Source organism: Gopherus evgoodei, chromosome 4 (genome assembly GCF_007399415.2).
Source record: "Gopherus evgoodei ecotype Sinaloan lineage chromosome 4, rGopEvg1_v1.p, whole genome shotgun sequence".
Classification (NCBI taxonomy): domain Eukaryota; kingdom Metazoa; phylum Chordata; order Testudines; family Testudinidae; genus Gopherus; species Gopherus evgoodei.
Genome location: NC_044325.1, coordinates 42026198 through 42047631, shown reverse-complemented (window position 1 = coordinate 42047631; position 21434 = coordinate 42026198). Strand labels below are relative to the sequence as shown.

Sequence of the window (21434 nt, the reverse complement as noted above, 5' to 3'; positions counted from 1 at the left end):
AGAGGCCACAAGGGCACGGGTAGTGGACAACGGAAGCTTAAATTGTCTGGCTAAGGCACGAGCGGACTGATGAAAAAAGTCATGTGAAAGACGAGCCTGAGCAAAGGAATCAGGAACATGGACTGAACCAACCAATTGGTCAACAAGGGCGTTACCCTGGGCCAAACCTTCCACAATACCAGAATGACTGCGAATATGAGTAATGAAATAAGGACAGGAGCGGGCATCAAGTAAATGCCAAAGTTTTAAAAGGGCCTGCCACAGGACAGGATTAGGCACTTGTTTTAAAAGAGAACGTTCCAAGCGGCTCGTAACACCCACAGCATAGAGGGAGTCACTAACAATATTAAGAGGGGTGGTAGGCCACTTAGCAAAGGCACGAATAATGGCTTGAAATTCCAACACTTGCAAAGATCCTTCAGCGACCACCATTTCATGATGCCAGGCACCGGCAGTATACCACAAAATGGCGGCGCGAGCCATCTTGCCGCTTGCATCAGTAAACACAGTAAGTCCCTGGACAGGGGAAGATTGTTGCATGGTAGCCTTTTCCAAGGGAATTGTCACTGATAAAAGGCGGTGAGGGGGATAATGATTGGTAAGTCGACCAGTGTAACTTAATAAGGCAACAGCAAAGAAAACATCGGTAGCAAAAATGTGAGATAATAACGAAGCATTAAAAGGCACATAAATAACATCAGGATCGGCTCCCGTAATTGCAACGGTACGGGAGCGAGCAGTCATGAGGAGCGATGCAATAGCCTCCAATCGAATAGTAACTGTTTTGGAAAATTGGGAAGAGGGAAAAATCCATTCAAGGCAAACAAGGGGATCAGGAAGATCAGGAAGCCATTGAAAAAGCAGCGCCTCTAGGGAGGTATCTCTGGAAAGTATTGCCAGGGACACAGGCGATCCCGGAAAAATACGACCGGAATACCGAAGGGTGATCTTATCGGCAATAGTACGAAGAGCAGCTTCATGATATGGTTGCAAGGATCGAGGCTCAGCTGGATCACGGCCTCCTTTAAGAAGTTGGAGGAGGGGAGCGAGATCCTCATTAGAAATGCCGCAAAGCCCACGGACCCACTGCAGGTCGCCAACCAGACGTTGAACATCATGCAAATTGTGAATAGTAAGATTAAAGGTCAGTTTTTGAGGTCGCACAATGGAATCCGTAATGCGCATGCCTAAATAAAAATAAGGCGCTTGTCGCTGAACTTTATCCGGAGCTATAGTGAGGCCAGCAGACTGCAGTACAGAGGTAATTTCCGAGATAGCTGTCTCAGGATTAAGAGTTGCTGCAGCAAAAAGAATATCATCCATATAATGATAAATAAGCCAGTCAGGATGTGCAGAACGAAGGGGCCGCAATGCCCAGGCCACATAAAACTGGCAGATGGTGGGTGAGTTTTTCATGCCTTGCGGAAGCACTGTCCATTGATAGCGCTGAGCAGGCTCAGCTTTGTTTACGGAAGGGACGGAAAAGGCAAATTTATCCCTGTCGTCTGGATGAAGAGGAATCGTAAAAAAGCAGTCCTTTAAATCGATTATAAGTAAAGGCCAGTTGCGTGGAAGCATTGTAGGGGTGGGTAAGCCTGGCTGAAGAGCTCCCATATCCTTCATAACTGCATTTATTGCTCGTAAATCGTGCAGCAAACGCCATTTTCCTGATTTTTTGGGGATAGTAAAGATAGGAGTGTTCCAGGGGCTTAAAGAAGGTTCGAGGTGGCCCTTTTCGAGTTGTTCCTGAACCAATTCATGTACACGGGCGAGCTTGTGAGCTGGTAACGGCCATTGAGCGACCCACACTGGAGTAGAAGTTAACCATTCTAACCGTAGGATCGGCCGCCCCTCAATGGCCGCTAAGCAAAAGGTGAGTTTTGCAAAACGACTCCCCACTGACTTAAACAGTCACGACCTAAAAGCCAGACGGGAGCAGAAAGAACATAAGGACGCACCTTTGCGGTTGTAGCAGGGTCCTCATCGTCGCAAATTGTGATATAATACGTACTGATATGAGTGGATTGGGTTCCACCAATGCCCCTAACCGAGGTCGCGGCATCTTGTAAGGGCCAGGAGTCGGGCCAAAACTGAATTGGAACAACAGTCACATCAGCTCCAGTATCCAAAAGGGCATCATGTCGGATTTGGCGGCCATCAGGGCCATGTAGACACACCATCCGGGAAGGTTTACGTTGAGTTACTGTCATGGCAAAGGCTACCTGTGGGGAATCTGTGGAGCCAAATCCATGAGGGCCACGTTCCATTAATTTAGTCTTTGGCACGGAACTGCGAAATGGGATTAGCTGGGCGATACGAGTGCCAGCTGCAATATTAACCGGAGGAAAGAGGGCCCGGACCATTATTCCGATGTTTCCGGTATAGTCCGCATCGATAAGGCCAGGCAGCACAAAGATTCCTTGTTTAGACATAGAGGAACGGCCGATCAGGAGAGCACTAAGTCCGTATCCCAGGGGGCCGTTTACTACCGAAGGAACGACTTGCACCTTATCGTTTTCCAACGTTACATCTGCGGCTGTGGCCAGGTCCACTCCGGCACTTCCTCGGGTGGCTCCTGTGAGGTATTCCAAACAACCGGCTTGGGGTTGGGAGATACTTGTATCTTCGCGCCCCCCCGGCGGGCGCTCCGCGTCCCGTTTCCCTGAAGCGGTGTGCCATCCTTCTTAAAACGAGACCGGCACTCGGATGCACGGTGCCCAAATTTGTCACAGCGATTACAGGTTCCCGCAAAAGCCTTTGTCGTATTTTCAGTCCCCGCTCGCGCATTCTTACTTGGGCAATCCTTTTTCATATGCCCCGGCTTTCCGCATGCAAAACAAACCCCAGACGGGCGGGAAGGCTTACCGGATCTTACCAAAGGCTTAAGGGCCACCGCCAACGCGGAAGCGTGAGCCTTTGCATGTATCTCTGCTTTATCTGTTTCTTCATAGATTGGCGCTCTGCTGCAGGCCTCCACCATCTCAGTCAGGGAAGCAGTTTTTGGCAGGGTGGCTAGGATACGACGACAAACGGCGTTGGCATTCTGTGTGGCAAGATCAAGCCCAACCGCTGTTTTCGCCTCGGCTGTTAAATTTGGGGAGCGGTCTATGGCTTCTCGAAGTCGATCAAGAAATGTTGAGTAAGGCTCTGACGGCCCTTGGACAATTTTTGCATACGGTGGAATCGGTTTACCAATTTGAGGCACATCTTTAAAGGCGGCCAAAGCCAGTCTCTGCGACTGCTGTAATATCCGAGGGTCAAGGCGAGCTTGCCGTTGTGGATCCGCATAGGCACCAGCTCCCATAAGCATATCCTGAGTAGCGAAATGCAGCGGATTATTTATATCCAATTCAATATTTTGTAGCATAGCCAGCTCCACACGCTTTAACCAGTTATCCTTCCACAACAACCGTTGAGTGGGTGTTAAAAGCATATCGGCGAACTTTGATGAATCGTAGGGGCACATAGCTTGCCCAACGAATACCTGCTCCACGAGGGACTGCACATACGGATTATCCATGCCATAAGACATTATAGCCTTCTGTGCCTCACGAATGAGTTTCCAATCCAATGGTGCCCATTGTCGCCGGGTAGGGTTATTTGGGTCCGGCGTAATAACCGGAAAGGCACTGGGTAAAAATTCTCCTTCTATGCGTGCCTCTTTTATAAGTCCATGCCATCGTCGGACCGGATCAGGTGAGCCCGCTCCAGCACCCGCAGAGGAATGCGCCAGCCGGGCGGGTGGTGGGACTGCGGGCGCAGCCGCTGGACGCGGCGGAACCGCGGGGGGCTGTTTAAGAAAAGGATTGGTGTGGTTCGAAGGTTGCAAAGATCTCGGGGGCGCTGTCAAATGTCGACCCGGTGGTTGCCCACACTCTCCACGGCATCCCAAACGATAGCAACGAGGACAGGAAGCATCCGGCGATGGAGTTCCATGGACACCACACGCCCAGTCTCCACAGGTGCGACAGGGAACGGCAACACCGCCCGTATGCGAGGCGTTATCCGGTGGCTTAGTTTTATGGACTTTATAGTTCTCATAATCCTGCAAAGTCTTTAAAAGATGAGATTGAGGAGGGACAGGCTCTCCCGCCATGCGGGACAAGTGATTCAACATTTCCTGTAGCTGGTGTCCCTGCCGTCTCATCTCCTCACGAAACTCCACGGATTCCGAGTAGGGAGGATAATCGATATCCATCTTGCCAAAGGAATTATCCGAATCCGAAGGAAGAGGGACCGTACAAGGATCGATACCAGTCCCATCAGGGTCAAACCCAGGCGCGGTAGGGATAACTGTGTCCTCTCCTGGTGCGAAAAACTCTTTAGCTCCGACCGGGAACACGACGGGCGGCTCGGGCAGCACCACAGATGATTCATCCTTATCCCCAGCCGGGGGCACAACGGGTGGTTCAGGCGGCACCGCAGGGGACTCACTCGTCTTTTTCGATCGGAAAATCTCTTCCACAGCAGCCTGAACTCCTGCTTCGGCAGCGAGTGTCTCCACTATCTTCTTTGCCTTACACCATATTTGACTAAGGGAGACAGCCTCCTTATTGCCATGGGCGACCGACTCCCACAGATCTGACCCAAGTCGCTCCCAAACAGTCTTGTCGAAGACAGTGTTCGGGGTGATAAAAAATCCTCGCCGCTGCCCCCATTTAAGCAGACGGGACAGTGATTCAGGGGAAATCTTTTCTCCCTGCCTTTCTGCTGTACGCAGCAGAAATTCGTGCACCGTCTTCTCCTCTACAGACAATGCAGAACCCATTATTCTTTTTATAATATGCGGCCGCTCACCTGTGAGCTCACGAACGTCACTCTCGGACGACCAGGAGCCGATATCCCCTCGGTACCTCCTGCCGCGGCCACCACCTCCGCTTTTCTTCTCTCGAGCACTCCGACCAGGTCCTGCCGGATCGGATCACGTCGGGGTCACCAATTGTGGCGTCTCAATGCGGAGCACAGAAAAATTATCACACAACACAGCTGTAAGCAAGTAGAAAATCTTAATCTTTATTTTTACCTCTGCCTCCTTATATAGCCAAATTCAGTTACATAAAGACTGGCCATGCATACTGACGTTATACATACTAATCATATAATTGGACAAAAGCATACTATCACGCGCGCAGCATGCACAAAGCAACAATCCTGTAAAACACCATAAAAGGCACTATTTACTGTACTATGCAAGGTCAGATAAAACTCAGACAGTCACATGATTATAGCAAGGGTCCCAGTATTTTTCCAGACTGACTTGACAAATTGCGGCCTAAAATACACGATAGTTGCCCACAGCCTTGATTGGCTGCAGATGTTCTAATCAGCTTGTCTGCCTGAACTGGTTCTAGCAGGTTCCTGGTTACTCTAGTGCAGCCCCTGCTCTGGTCACTCAGGGAACAGAAAACTACTCATCCAGTGACCAGTATATTTGCCCTGTACCAGACTCCTGTACCCGACTGGTCTGGGTTTGTCACACTTACTACAACAATCTGTAACCCCCTTTTTGTGCTATGACTGCAGAGGTGGTAGTGGGCCACTCTACCTTCAATGGTCCCTTACAATATGCATTATCTACTTATGCTAAAAATTTGGTTCCATCTTGCATTTCTGTGTGAATCTGGGAGTTCCCTTTCCAGACCTGAAAAAGAGCTCTGTATGCGAAAGCTTCTCTCTCTCACCAACACAAGTTGGTCTGTGTCTCTCTCTACATCTGAGAGATGCAATTATTTCTAGGGCTTCTAGAGTAAATCTAAAGCTTTATTTTAACTGTACTTAATAGATGTCGTAAATATCTCCAAACAAATAGCATTAAAAATGGAGCTTCTGACACCATGTGGAGATCTTTGGCAACATGTTGTTTAGAACTGGTTCTGCTGCTCTGTATACATAAATTCTGCATTTCTGCCACCCATCCTCATCAATTATCACTGAAGGGTAAGTGCATGAAAACAGGATTTTGGGGGTTATAATCCCTCATGTGCTCCTGTTGCTTTCCTTCCTAGCACTAATCCCCTGTGACTACCCTGTTAGTTGCTCTTGATGAAGTTCTGATGTCACAAACAGAGGATTATGATACCAGGCAAGGACTGTAAGTAGCAGGAGCAAATGAACTCTCAGAATAAAGGATTTTGTTACCATGTAAATGTCCCATAGTACTAAGGAGTGAGGCAAGGTATAATACCCCAGATCTGTGCTGTGCCATCACAAATAACTCTAAATCCAGCATATTTTCAAGCTTTTTCTGTGAAGTGTCATGAGGATTTTAAAATTCCTCCTCAGACTATCGTCACTGGGCTATTTTATTTTTTCCTTACTACTTTTAAGGCTCCATCAGCATTACATAACACCCATATCATGGTTGTTCACTGTAAAATGCTGTTAGGAGACCTTGTTACTATGTCCTTCAGTGCTCCCTGTGCCCCCACTGACTAGCGACAGCCTCTTATGGTACCAGTCAGGACGTGGCTCAGATTCCCAAGTCATTACTGATACTCCTGACTCAGCCTCTTCCTAGGGAACATTCTGTTCCCTCCTCTCTGAAGCATCCCAACAGAGGTGATCCCCACTGAATGATCTCTGCTGCCAAATCCATGTACCTGAAATAAAGTAAAGTTTCTTAGGACAGTATGGAAAGTGGAGAGAAAAATGACAAATAAAGGCTAATTAGAAATAGTTAGCTGCTAGGTAAAGCTGTGCTAGGTGGGGGCATCGTTAGTGTTGTGGAAATATTAACAGGATTTCTTAACTTGTCTGTAAATTGCTCCGAAAGCACCAATATTTCACAGACAACAGGGTTTGGGGTTAGGCTAGGGAGAGGTGTGTGTGTGTGTGTGTGTGTGTGTGTGTGTGTGTGTGTGTGTGTGTGTGTGTGTGTGTGTGTGTGTGTGTGTGTGTGTGTGTGTGTGTGTGCGCGCGCGCGCGCGCTTTTCAGTGTCCTGCAGTATGGAAGAAAGGTAGCTCCCTTTACGTCCCTTCTCCTCTTCCTTGGCTTACTCAGAAAATCTTAGGCAAAAATGACAGCCGAGGATCTATTTCAGGTTGTTAAACTAACATCCCCTCCTCTGTGTGGGCCAGGGTAAAACTAACCTCTCTTCCTCTGTGTGGGTCAGGGTAAGTCTGAAGTGGGCATCAGATCTCCCATGCAGCCCACTTATGTCTTTCTCTGTGTATCTATATAAATGTAGTTTGTGTATGTGAGAATGAATGTGTTTGTTATTCGCACATGCGCTCTTTCTCTCCCTCTCTCTCAACATTCACGCACATATACATGGTCAAATTTGTTCTCTGTCTACATTGCTGAAAATCTGGAAGAACTGCATTTGCATACATCAGGATTTATGCAGCTGTAGCTAAAAACACACGCACACACAGACACGCACACACACATGCACCTAGCTGCATGTGAAAGAGAGAGTAACCCCTTTCTTCCAAACCTGGAGTGCCCCATTTTCCTGTTGTTGTTACCCCCATTCCATAGCTGAATTCACTTGGGCACTTTGTCAGACATGTAGATGTTCGCAACCGAACTGCCTTTATATTTTCCTGAGGCTTTTTTGCAGAGCAGTTTGGTTTGTGACAAAAGCTCAACGTTTTTCTGCTGCACTAATAGCCAGTTATACTCCTGACCTACTGCTGTTCACATTGCTCTGTCAGAACAGTGGGCAGCTGATGGCACTTCACCAACAGGCAAGTCTAAAGTGGGACGCCTGCTAGAGGGGCAGCCAGAAAGGCCTCAGGTTTGTCCCAGGCACTCAGTCAGAAAGTTTGACTTTTAAATTTGCTCAGTGAACCCAGTTTATTCAGGGAGGACACAGCTGCTGTAAAAGAAGCAAGACAGGATCCCTCTGCCTGTGACAGCTGAGATGTGAAGTGATCAGGAGAGGCTGAGAGAGAGGGATTCCTGAGGCGGGAGGCAGGCATGTAAAGCCCAGAAATTCAAAGATCACTCACAGTCAAATTGATCCATTCTATTTTCATGGTAGGGAGCACGGTCTTGTGGTTAGAGCAGGGACTGAGACTCAGGGTTCCAAAGTTCTGTTCCTGTCTAGGCCACTCGTTTGGGGTGTGGCATAGGGCAAATCACTGGGGTCACATTTTTTCATCTTGGGGGAGTGGGGAAGGAGGTTAGATCAGTAGGAGCTGAGCTCCTTTTGCCTGGTAACCATTCTTTGCTGACCTTATGTGTGTCAAACTAGCAGAGTATCTCTGAGCAGGATTTTGATATTAGACTGTCCCCCAGAACAGCCTAGCAATGAACACATGTTTGGTTGTCAAATGCAGTCCAAAAGGGAGAGCTGAAAACTCTTCATACTGAAGAGTTAAACCATTCAACCAGAGTTTCCCATTTTCTGTCCATGTAAGGTCTTAATGGCAGGTTCCCTGACAGCCCGATGTAAAATGGGACAGAGTGCAGTAACTCTCACCTTTAATACAAAGGAGCAACCTGGTGAGAGTGCAGGTTCCAGGTTGCAAAGTTTCATCTTGATCTAAATGGCCAGGTTGCTTGGACAAAGCTGAAGCATTGTCTGCTGGCCTAGTTCTCCTTAAAGCCTGCATCTTTGTAACAAAGAGGAAGGGCAGCCTTCAGACCAACCTGCCCAATGGGCTACCCTTGCTTCAAATGAAGTGTCACTGCCAAAGAGTCAGATAGAGAAAAGACCAGGATAAACATGATGGCTCTCTGCCTCATTGGCTGAACGCTAGCCAGATTAAGCATTTCCGCTGAGCCTGCGTAAGAGGCAATGTGGTGTTGTTCACTGCTCCTTTCTGCGGTGTGTCACCGGTTGCTGGTTGTTGCTGAGCGTGCAGTTCCCTGTGTGTTTTGTTTACCCTAAATTTCTGTTGCATGTCCAAGAATGGAAAAAGTGTTTGGGTTACTTTTTTCTCTACTGCGTCATGAGGATGATGAAGCAGAGCTACCAATTAACCATTCCTGCTGGCTTTGTCTCACACTTTCCTTCTTGTTCCATTTCCAGGACCGAGCACCACCTGCCAAGAAGATTCCTGTGCAAATCAGGGCATCTGTAATCAGCAATGGGAAGGTTTTACCTGCGACTGTTCCATGACTTCATACTCTGGTAGCCAGTGCAATGACCGTGAGTGCCAGCTTTTCCTGTCTGGGACTTAGTAGGGAGTTGCGAGGTGTGTGTTGCGGGGGCACAGAAAACAATTAGGTTGGGTACTTCCAGAACACAGCTTTCCCAATAGCAAAGCCAAATCATCTGCTTCATAGAAAGAAACTTAAAAGGCCGGATTCCTTGAAGCAATATCCAGTAGATTATTTTCTCTTTGATCTAGTTTTCATGTAATCCTTGCTGAATGTCCACTTCCTGTTTTCATTTTTACAAAGGGATCTAATGACAATGACCACTGAATGTCTGGGTTTACAGAAACCTGGCATAATTACACATGCTGGGTAATAATGAGACTTGTACAAAACTTGGCATGTTTTGGTTCATATAGTTTTGTGGTCAGCGTCTTGTTTTGGGTTTGTTTTCATCTGAATCCCTAAGATAAAGTCGTACCCCCAAATGAAACCGCTGGACATCACTCCGCCCTGAGAATAACAAGGATTCTTGAAGTGCTGGCTTTCTGCCAATATGGAGATTTGGGCTCCCAATACTGAAGTGCTTTGGTTAAAATTGGGATGGGAGATTAAGTGTGGAAGAGCAATGTGATTGTATTCCTCCAAATGTTGAACTCCCTTGCTCAAAGACATTGAGTGTTCTCCCCTCATCAGATCTGCCCTAAGGCCTCTGATTAATAATGAAGTTGAAAAAATTGTGAACTGTGTGTAGATAATTTCCCCTCCTTCAATAGCCTTTGCTGACATCTAAAGGAAGCAGCTGAGTTCTGGACCATCACGTCCAATTTCCTTTATTTTACAAAATACAATGTTTTACTGCAACGGTCCAGAACACAGGAGTAGGTACAGCATTGTGGGCCAGTACTACAATACCTACAGTATTGTGCTGTATTTACTGTAGTGCTCATTCATTTTGAGTAACATTTCTACCCTTGCCCACTAGAACTGTCTGACCAAACCTCTGGGACTGAAATTCTCCCCAAAGACCGGATCCTCCAATGTACCCCCCCACCCCCATTCCTCTCATGGGCTGTGAAACTTGGCCTTCCACAAATCAGTGAGAGCAAATTTTGGCCCAGGGTGTCTACCAGTGTTCTGTTTGAAAAGAGATTCACAGTGTGGTCTGGACCAATGGGCAGGTAAGCTCTGATCTTGGGCTTCATAGCAGACACCATCACTATCTCCTTGCCATGCTGACCTCTCTCCCCGTAGTTCTCTTCCACTCTTTCAAAAAATGATCAGTGTAGCTCCCTGTTTGTCACATATGGTCGCTAGTCCCCCACTTTTGAGCACTACTCTGTTGTTCAGCTTCAACTTGCTAAGCAAATCATGTTATAAGGCTAGTAGTGTAGAGAAACCCTACTTTGGAATCTGTTAAGCAGCATTTAAGTGAGTGCCTTGGAGAGCTCTAAAGGGATTATTGACATTGTGTTCTTCCTTGTTCCTAATGGGCTTCGGGGCTCCAGAGTGTTGCCATGCCCTTGTTACACTGTTGCTAATGAATTCAGGCAGGCTCTGAAGTGTCAACAGGGCCAGGTTCCTGAGTCTGTAATTAGGCATTCCTTGCCACTTTGAAGCTGGCAGCTGGAAAGCCATGCAGGGCAGTCAGAGAGTAGTTTGATCTGAGTGATGGTGACTCAGATGCAGCGACCAGCTTCCAAATGCCAGCGGGTGCTTGTATGTGCCCTTGCCAGTGAATCGGAAATGCTCGCGGGAGGATGTGTGTCTGAAAAAGAGCTGGGAAGGTAAGTCACACTGACTGCTCCAAAGCAGCAAGAGTCCAGCTGGGATCTGCACGAGGTACGTGTGCCATCTTGTTGTGTTCAAAATCTCTGCCAAGCATTGAGGCTTGAGATGCCTTTTCCTGTCCCTGATCACCTCACTTCTGCTACAAACCATGGGTTGCTGCAGTTGGCTCTTGTTCCATGTCTGTTCAACATGTTTCTTATTACACCTTGTCTGATGCAAACAGAAGTGCTAGTATCGGATTGTGAGAGTGAATTATGCGTCATGTGAACTGGATTTAGTGGGGTGGCTGGCAGGAGAAAATAGCCCGCTCTGAAACCTTCCTCTACACAAGCTGTAGCCTTAGTTGCCATTTAAGAATGTGTTAGGAACTGCTGGCTCAAGATGTTTTTTTAAACACAGTCTGTTTCTGTTATTTTGGTAGATGCTCATCAAATAAATACATTAGGATCAATTTCTACTCTTGCACTGGTGTAAGTGCATGGCTGCAGTACCCATTTTATACTGAAGACTAATCAGTGGAGTTAGATTTATGCCAGTGTGTAAGAAAGCAAAATTTGACCCAGATGAACTGCTTTCTCATCCCATTTCGATAAATAGCTTACGTGTCCTCGTTGGGATGATTGCACTGGAATAGATTCAGTGCAGCACATTTCAGTAATGCTGTGGGATGGATAAATGGCACAGCTAGTCCATTTAAATGAATCTCTCAGTAGCTGCTTTATCTAGTCCCCAGTAATCAGTAGGTGTGAATTGTAACTTGCTAGCACAAACCTTACAGACTGAAGGAGTCTTCTGTGTTGACCGATGCTCAAGAAGACTTGGTGACATAGTAATCCTCATTTGGAGCAATTAGTCTAATTCAATCCCACAAGTAGGACTTTCTGTACCTTTCTGGAATGGACTTTCTGCTGCTATTGCACTTCTCAGTTTGAGTATAAATGAAAAAAAAAAGATACATTATATAATGCACAAGCTGGTTAGAAAACATTGAATAATTTTAAAATATGGGCTGTAAAAATGTGTAATCAGGCATGATCTAGTGCTACTGTTTTCCTGGTTTCTGCCTTGGATACTGATTTGTACTAAAACTGCAAACAGCGAGAGTGTGTGGGAGAGTCAAAGAAATGTCTAAAGTTCTGGAAATGTGGGTTCAATTCTGCTCCCAGCTGGGACTGCTACTTGTTAATGATGGAGCAATTCTGGTCAATGAGTCCAATCTTTTTGACTTGCAACCCAATTTTCTAATGTGAGCAGACTGATAAGGTGGAAAAATCCAGCATTAGGATGCTACAGTTGGCACTTATGGATATTAATCAGGCATTGACGTGCCTACATGTCACATTGAGCATCCAAATGCAGGAATTTTTCATGTGCTGCTAAGGTACTGAATTTCCAAATTAGGACAAAATGTCAGTGTAATCGAATAACTCAGATCTGTGGAGCCTCCCAGCCTAGCTAGATTTGTTCAGTACAGACACAAAGGGCTTGTCTAAACATACAACGCTTTGTAGGGACATGGGAGAGCTCTTCCATTGGCATAATAAAACCACCTCGACAAGAGGCAATAGCTAAGTCAGCAGGAGAAGCTCTTCCATTGACATAGTGCTGTCCACACCAATGTTTAGGTTGGTGTAATTTATGTAACTAGGGAGTGATTTATTCACACCCCTGAATAAGTTATGTCAACATAAGTTGTAGTGTAGACATAGCTTAGGTCTTTACTTTAACACTGGACCTTTAATGTATTAATTCCAGGCTCCCAGTAACTTGAGACGTACCATCTGCAAAAATTGTTGTCTATAATCTTGGTCATGGAACTATAATGTGTCCCATATCTCTGTAGTCAGACCATCAGATTGTCCTCTATAGTGAAGTCCTATAAAGCTAGGCTTCACAGATCCAGCTAAAGGGAATGCAGTGGGACGAGATGAAACTGGATCTCACAGAGAGCTGCTAGTTACTCTGTGTCTCATGTAGATGGCAAATGTTTAGAGGCTGATTCAGGTGTGTATTAATAGAGGCTCATTGTCTGTAACAGATTGATAGCTAGTGGTGTGGCTAGAGCAGACAGGAGAGTGTGAAGCACCTTTCCAAACAGCTGTCTGGTGGAATGGTTGTTAAGTCTGTCTGTTGGCTATCAAGCAGATTTCTGGTTTTATTTATTTATTTTTTTAAAATTATAGGTTGTAATATTGATCCAAGCTGTTAAAACAAGTTTTCCATTCAGTCTGCAGGAAAAAGAAGCAATCCATGTTTGCTCATCTTTTGTATATCTTCTCTCTCACTTCCCATGTGTGCATTGCTACAAACAGAACGATCTTCTTACTCAAACATTGGTGCTAGTAGGTGAGACGTGCTCGTTCTGTTGCCTGGGGAAGTAGTAATATGGGACTGTTCTTTTCACAGTAACTGGCAGCATTTTTCATCAAAGGATACTTTCCATGTGATTTATAACCCATGCACTGCTTCTTTGATCTGGTAAACCCCGTTACTGTGTGTGGGGTGGGAGAGACGAGAGAGGGAGGCAGGGTTACTTCCTCCATGCATGTGACTCATTCATATAGTAATGGCTTTGTCATGATCAAGCCCTCCTGGACTCCAGCTCTGTATTTGACGGGGGCTGGTTCATGTTAGTGGAGCTCTCTTGTCCTTCAGCTCAGTTAAAAATGTCAGCGCCAAAATTAGCAGTTTCTGAATAAATCTCAGAACAAAATTTTTGAATTAAGGTCAGAATGTGATGGGCCTAAGAACAGGGAAGTAGGCGCAGGCCATCTGTGAACATTGTGGCCCTGCCATCTTCCTCTGCACTTTGCTCTTTGTGTTTTTTACATTGAGTGAATTTAGCACTGTTGATAGATGCTAGATTGACAGTTCCGGAGTCCAAAGACCTGTAGAGCAGGTGGACAATGAGCAGTGACAGGACAAACGTCACTCATCCTGCCTAAAGAATATGGTACAACCCTGACCTTCAGTAATGAAATGGAGATTTAGCCTCCATGTGACATTCAGTCCCTGGATTCTCTGCTGAGACTCCCAGCAAGGAGGACAGTTAAAGCAGTAATGATGAGGGCTTTTTATGAAGTGCTCACCTGCCTCAGAGAACGAGACTAAGATCCTTTCCCCTCCTAGCTCATTTAATCTATGCCACCATAGCTATTTTTTGCGCTCAGATTAAAACCTGTTACTCAGAGGCAAGCACTTTTCCCCCCTTCTCAGTGATTGTTGTTGCCAGTGGGCCAATTACCTGGTGTCCAGGCATCATAACCTCATTGTAACTTCATCTCCATTGGTTCAGCTTGATTTATTTGCAGAAGCTCTTTTGTTGCCCATGTTTAATTATCACCCATTCATCTGTAATGTGGCCATCTTATTACTTATTGATACTGAGAGCAGTAAGCACTGAGAAGCTGCTGGTATGTCAGAAATAAATCTGCACATGCTTCATTAGTTATGTGTGGCTAAACTGATTAGCTGTTTAAATAAAAGCAAACACTCTCTCCCCTACCCCCACCCCAGCATGCATCTATAGCGAAGTCTACCCTACGTGAAGCAAAAGCCACCTCTGATTCAACTCACATGAATCAGGCCTTATTAGAGCAGAGCAGGCATCCTACTCTCTCCTCCGCTCCTCTCACCTTGCTCCTTCCTTCATCTTTTTCGTCCCCTCTCTCCTCAGTGCCTTTTTACGTCACCTATAACCAGAACTGCCTGCCTGATCCAGTCAATCAAGCATCCTTGCTCTGCTCCTTCCAATTCCGCTCTGCTGTCGGTTGGCCTTCCGATGCTGTTCTCTGCCCCTGTGCCTTACTGACCTCATCCTTCCAAAATAAGAAGAGGCAGGCGGAAGTCGATATAAATGTGGCTGTGTACTCAGCATGCGATATAAATCACAGGATCATTACTGGTCATGACCTTTGTTCTTCTTCCCTCGTTTAACTGTTTGCCATCACTTGCTGTGTTATGTTTGGAACTGTACTATCTTCAGGACAGGGATCTGCCTTTCATGCTTTGTAAAGCGCCTTTCGCCTCTCCCTTGCTGTAGCATAAATAACGTGTATTTGTTCCAGCACTCAAGTGGTTAAGAAGGTTTTGTTGCCTTTTGGTAAGCAGGGGAGCAAGTTCACCCTGAAATCGCACCTGTAAAGCGTCTCTCTGGGATGCAGGTCAAGAGCTTGTTTGAAAGCGAGTCCAGTTGGCATACTACTCTTGCACTCATCTGGAGTCATCCCTGCGGGTTAGCCATGTTAACACTGTGGTGAATTTGGACCTAAATGTTTTGAGTGAGATTTGTGGTAAGGAGGGAGTTTGGGAGCAGCTGTCCCTGGAATGTTCTTTCCCGCACCTTTGCACTTCTCCCTCAGGTACTCAGGCTGAAAACCATCTCCTTCTTTCCAACAGAGAGCCTGGCAAACGTACTCTTTCCTGCTCCCCCAAATGCAGCTAGCTCCTTAGCATTCGAGTGGGTAATCTAATTACTACTGCATCAGCAGCTTGGCACAGGGAGCTTTTGATAGAAGATCCGCAATCAGTCACTGGTATCTGTGCACACCTGGCTGCTGTCACCACATAAGCTATGGTCCAGTGATGCCACGGAGTTTGATGGGATGGAAAGGAAGGGGGTTTATACAGGTGGCAGTAACAGCAGCTTCCGTAGCAGCCTTTGAACAAGATGCACTAGAAGTTACTTTTTGTCTTCCTGACTTTGTTCTCTGTGTTCTGTGCCACTCTTACAAACCAGTTTTGACAAGCCTCTCCATAGCTTGGCACCCATCATGGGCACTATTTTGCCATGTGACATTTTCTGCGAGTCATTGTTGACATCTTGTGGCTTTTGTTGTGGATAGTTTGATCACAGAAGTTTCATCCCCACTATGAAGCATAAAGGCTGGACTCAGAGAGGGTAGATTTCATTGGTGGCCTATCCATGTGTTCTGAGAAGCACTGCTATGACCAGGCATTGCCACAAATTGATGTTGCCACAAAATTGGCATGCTGTGCCCCCCAAACTGCCTACCTCTATTGAAGATGATCTGCAAACCAAAACTCCATTAGCTGTAGAATACAATATTGAAGGCCTTTACAGCCTTTGATATATGAAAGTTTAAAAGGAGCTGTCAATGGATTTACTTTAGACTTTAAACCTACCTGCTTTTTTGCCTTTTAATGACTTGCGTTTTTCCAGCTTACTGGTTCTGGGATACAGAATTGGCAATAGCAGGTTTAAAACTCCCTTCACCCTTCTCCTGGTTCCTGTCACACCGACAGAAAGCAGAAGATCAGAAGTCCAAAGTGCAGTCAATGCATTGTTTATTGGGGTTAATCAGGCAAGCACGTCCATAGCTCTTCATGCCTGTAGAGCCTTTTTTCTCACTGTCCCAGTTTTCCCTTCCTTAGCAGGCATAATTATACCTGTAGTGCACAGTCCTTGGTCCCATCCCTTACAATTTATGGTGATGTTCTGTTTTGGAGGTTCCTGGTTCTGGGCGATTCAGTACCACCTCTTTTGTATCCCATAGGAGGGGTAAGGAGTGAGGTTGTGTTTCAGTCAGGGCTAGACATTTCTTTGGCTTTTAGTGTTTCTTATACCTTCTCTTCCCCCTCCCCACTCCTCTTTGCCCCTCCTGACTGGTTACCTGACCTTATCTCAGGAGAGGAGTTGAGGCAGGACTGTCCTTCAATTATGTGCTCATATATTAAACTCCCACTCTAACCAGCAACACTTTAGCTCTATTTCTTGTCACCCCATCTGCTTGTGGGCAGATTTAACACACAGTGTCTTTGTTCTTTGTTCACACATTATTAAGAATATAAAAATATCAAAAATCAAATGAGCAAACAAGACCCAAAATTCTATCTCAGGCAAATATACAGGCCTGAATACTACATTATCATTACTAACACTCCTAACAGCGGGGATAGATAGATGTGGCTCTAAATAGGTCTGTTCCACCTCTAGCTTTTATGGGCCAGATTCTGTTCATAGTTGCAGCAGTGTAAACGCGGAGTAATGCCACTGATTTCAGTAGAGTTACTTTGGAATTATACTAGCATCACTAAGATGAAAATCTCACTGAATCTGATTGAGATTTTTATCAGATTTTTATGAAGTTCAGTGCTGTACTCAAAAGAGAAGATCGCCTTTAAAATCACAGTCCTAATTTGGACAATCTATACCATGAAGTATTTGCAGGGTCCAACATTGTGCCCAGCAGCCATAAGAATGCCAGAATGCACAGACAGCCTGTGTTAGAATTTTGTCCTTTTGGGAATAGATCTTGAGCCCATAAGTAAGTCCAGGTCTGTGTAAAAGAGAGAGAGATCCAGTCTATTTTTTTCTCCCCTTTTTTATGATGAAAGTTCTTGACAGGAAAAACCTAAGGCAGAGGGAAATGAAAGGTCCTGGAGGAGATTCTTGTTCATTATCCAAGCTGCCTAATGCGCTAATTATTGCCTGTCATTGGAAGATGGCTGCCTACTGATCTCCAGTGGAGCTTAGCTGTACATGGAGACATATCTGTAACATTATAGGCTTGTTACCCAGAAGCTGGTATAATAGGCTCAGCTGTGGAACACTGGGGATTAGATACAAAATCTTAATTACAGTTATCAGACTAATGATCCCCAAGGGGCAGATTGAGGTTGGCTGTGTGGGTACCTGTGAAGTGGGCTGTGGAGGGGGGAGGGCTTTTGGATGGATTTGATTGTCTGGAGGTGTTTCACTGCTTAGAGACAACTGTGCCTTGAGAAATATTGGGACTGGAGAGTGGGACTTCCAGTAACCCATGTAAAGATTCTCTACAGCATGGAGAACTTCCCCCATGGACCAAACACTGAAGAGAGAGATCCTTTCTTTGTCCTTTCAGCTCATCGGCAATAAGGCAAGAATGAAATGACTGAAAATAGCTGTCTGCAGCAGAGAACTGTTAATAGAAACACAGCTTTGTTCGTGGTTATGTGAAGTAGCTGACCCTGTACCTTACTGAGCCATAGGTTGATTATAGATCATCTGCCAGCTTTTAGGTGTGAATCCTTGTGAACCCCTCTAATGCTCTGCATTGAAGATGAGCTGCATAACATTGCGGGTCATGAGACATATGTAGTACTTTGACAAATGTGTACCTGCAGTGCTGTCCCATAACTATCTGGGATTCGGTGCACTCCAGTATTGGAACTTTGGGGGTGCAGAACTGAGACCTGAAGCAGTGAATAGCTCCTTCCATGAGAGAGCAAAGGGTAACTAAGTGAGAGTGAGTTTTTACTGGGCCTTCTTAGCAACAACAATTTCCAGCATGGGAATAATTGCTGATTTGGTTTAGTTGAGGAGCTCTCCTAGGTCTTGTAGCCAAACCCCAGAACTAAAATAACTTTTTATTTGACTTGAGTGTTAATAATACACCTGCCAAACACAAACTGTTTCTTTCTGTTAAAGAAACACTGTCTGGCCTGTCATCTTAAAAGAAACATGGTCAGAGTTCTCCTCCTCCTCTCCTGCCTTTGCTTTGAAACTTAATTGCATAGCTTGGCCACTGCAAAGCTGGTGTCAAGTTTGCTGGCTTCCCTTAACTATCTGTCATAGCTTCCCTCTCACCCCCAAATTACAGTAAAAATGACCTTCTGCCTGCTACATCTCTGCCCTGCTGATCTCAGGCAAATGATGAAGATGGATGGCAGATATCACAGGCCATCAATCATGCAGTTTGTAGGTCCCGAAGAAGCATCTATGTCTTTAATAGTTCATCTGCCACTGATTTCCCCATAGGGGAGGGGAAGACTACTCAATGCTGCAGAGGGATCTATCACTGTGCTTTTGTTTTGTTTTTTAAAATATCTGAGGCTTCAGTAGTCAGATTTCTTCCACCTAGGATGCAGACTGTACTCCCTGATGAGTATTTGTGGTTCAGGAGTGAGTTTAGGAATCTAAACCAGGGAGAGCACCCAATGGAGCTTTGAGAACTCTTATGCTGAAATCAACAGATTATTTTCTCTGCTTAGTTTTGGTAACGATGCTCTGGTGGGTTATCTGGGGGATTGAACCCAGGGCCTCTGGATCTAAAACCATGAATTCACACTGCTTTTGAGCTAAAGTTCTGAGAGCTAGTGTTTGACAGGCAGTGTCAGCTCCATAAATCTCTGTAGGCAGTCCAGCTATTTGATGGTGGATGAGGGATAAGGACCACGCACTGTTATTGTGGGTTATATTTCCAATCCTATAACTTTTCAATCCAGAAAATCTACACAAGCACCTAGTCAATGCATGAAGGCTAATGCTAATAATAGTACTGTATGCTTAAAGAGATCTTCTGTTTTTCAAATAGAAACTACTTTGCTGTGTATTCAACACACTCCATCCCACAGCTAGATAGTCTCTTGCTTGGTGAATTCCCGACAATACTTCAATACTTCTGTGGGGTTACAAGGGCCTTCATAATGAGAGGTGAGATCTCCCCATGCTTCCCATTGTTTAACCCCAGCTCATGGTAGGAGTTTGTACTGGGGATAGTGAATTACATATAATGTATGCAAATCAGCAGTCTGTCTCTCTCTTTTCTCCTGCCCTTTGCAAGAGTATGTTCAGTCTGTGTGCTGTCAACATCAAAACCTGGACCAGTACGTTCAGACCATCATAATGTGGTGGTGTGTGAGGGTGAAGGTTTATGTTGTTCAACTCATGCCTGCTCAGGGCCATACTTAAGCATACGCGGCTGCATAAGGCACCCAAAACTTTGGGGCACCACCAGTACAGCGAGTAAGAGCCGGTCGGCTCCCACACACCAAGTGCGTCCTTCAGTCCCCTTAGGTAGGGGCTGTATTCACAGAGCCAAATGCGCTGGTGCGGCTCAGTCTGCATGAGGGAGACGGTACAGGGGTCTCTGCAGGGAGCTGTGATTCTTTGCTGCCGTGAGGTGGGCCAGGCGGCTTGGTATCCTTTGCTGCCTCCTCTCTCCTCTACCAGGCTGCAAGCCTAGGCTGCCACAGCGTCTGCTGAGTACGAAGCTCAGTGTGTGTCAGCGATGGGGGGGAGGTTCTTCTGGGGATCTGCGGGCATCAGTTTAATAATATTGCATAGGGCCCCATAAATCCAAAGGATGGCCCTGTGCCCGCTCATTAGAAATGCATCTCATATAAACTCTTATAAAGTGCAAGAATGTTCAGATGTATCTGGGGAAATGCCCTAACAGAGACATCCACCAGGCTCTGAAGTAGCTTCTGCAGGGAAGTGCTTTGGAAGACCCATTGCTCAGTTCGTTTAAAGTAGAGTGGACATAGCACCAGGAACACATTGAGGCCCTAGCCTTGAAGCCAATTTCTGGGGCTCAGGCTGAAATAAAAACCATCACAGATCTTCATGCCAGAACTTATAGATGGCCGTCGAACCTTTCTGTGGGTAGAGAAAGTTTGTTGGACTCCTACACAGTGTTTGGGATGCAGCAGAATGAGTCAGATTCATTTCCATGTATAACACCAGCACAAGGGCCTATGCTTAAGCCTTTAGCAGGAGTTTTACTTGGTGCATCGCACCTTCTACAATGGGGTAAATTTCAACCCAAAGACCAGTGCCTGAGAGAACACCAAGCTAGTCATTCAAAACGACCTCTGCTAGTGGCAGGAAGTTCACATTTCTGTCCAGGTAGTTTGAGAGGGAAGGAATGAACCAGGTGATGTCTGCCACTCAGTAACGCTTCATCCAGCGACGCTTCTAGTGCTGATAACCGATACTGTGGAGGGTGACAGTGTACCTCTGGGGTTTCTCTCCAGCTCTCCGAAGGGCCCTTTTTCTTTTGGGACCAGGAAGATGAAAATTCCCGGGGCTAATTCAACTTGGAGGACCGCTTGAAGTTTGACAAGGTTATGCTTTTGAGGCCTGGTGATGGTGCTCATCATAACTACAGTAGGTTAAGGTCTGCAACAAGAGGGTGCTCACAGCTGCAATAGGACTGATGGCAAGTAACATTCATTACAGATGGTTCTCTGCCCACGCGTCTCTATTTATGTAAAGGCCCCCAGTGTTTATGTTAATGGTGATGAGTTTGAGAGATAAAAATAGGGAGTTGTTTGTTCATTCGTTCTTTATAGATCTGCAACGAACATTATTTTTAATAAAGCACAAATTCAACAGAGATTTGTTAGAAGAGGGGGCTACTGAAAAGCCAAGCAGCAGCTGTCTCAAGTGCTGAGGTGCTTGGTCTCCTCACTCCCACTAGATGGTGCTGTGGTCCTGCAGGTTGTCCACATGTGCATCGTTGGACTTCCCAGGTCCTTGGTGAATAGTTGAAAGGAGTAAACTGAAATGAAATTAGAATCTATTTCTCTCCGGCTGCCTTTTTCTCCTCTCCAAATTAATCCCACAAAGAGATTTTCCGAAATCACCTCAGGCAGTGTACAGCCTTTGGCAGTTTCCATTTTCCTTCCTTGCTTAGCCAACTCTGTGGCTTTGCCATCACTTATGAGGGCTTACAGAACCCGCAGGAGGCTTCTCTGAGATGTTACATTTTGAGAACTGCTGTATTAAACAGAAAATCAGAACAGTGTAGGCACCTCTTCAGGTGTATGTATGTTTTTGTGTTGTGGTGGTCTGTCTAGCCACACAAATTGACTT

At 45.8% G+C, this 21434-nt stretch overlaps 1 protein-coding gene across 26 annotated transcripts in view; it reads left to right on the top strand.

The window, feature by feature from the left end:
* NRXN3 (neurexin 3) overlaps window positions 1–21434 on the top strand; it is a 1499321-nt gene that overhangs the window by 723952 nt on the left and 753935 nt on the right. For all 26 annotated transcript variants that reach the window (XR_003999960.1, XR_003999959.1, XM_030559000.1 and 23 more), the window contains one exon: window positions 8979–9098. Coding sequence is in view for 24 of the 26 variants with exons in the window: in XM_030559000.1 (XP_030414860.1) it covers window positions 8979–9098 (120 nt within the window). In the remaining 2 variants the exon portion in view is untranslated. The remainder of the gene's footprint in view (window positions 1–8978; window positions 9099–21434) is intronic.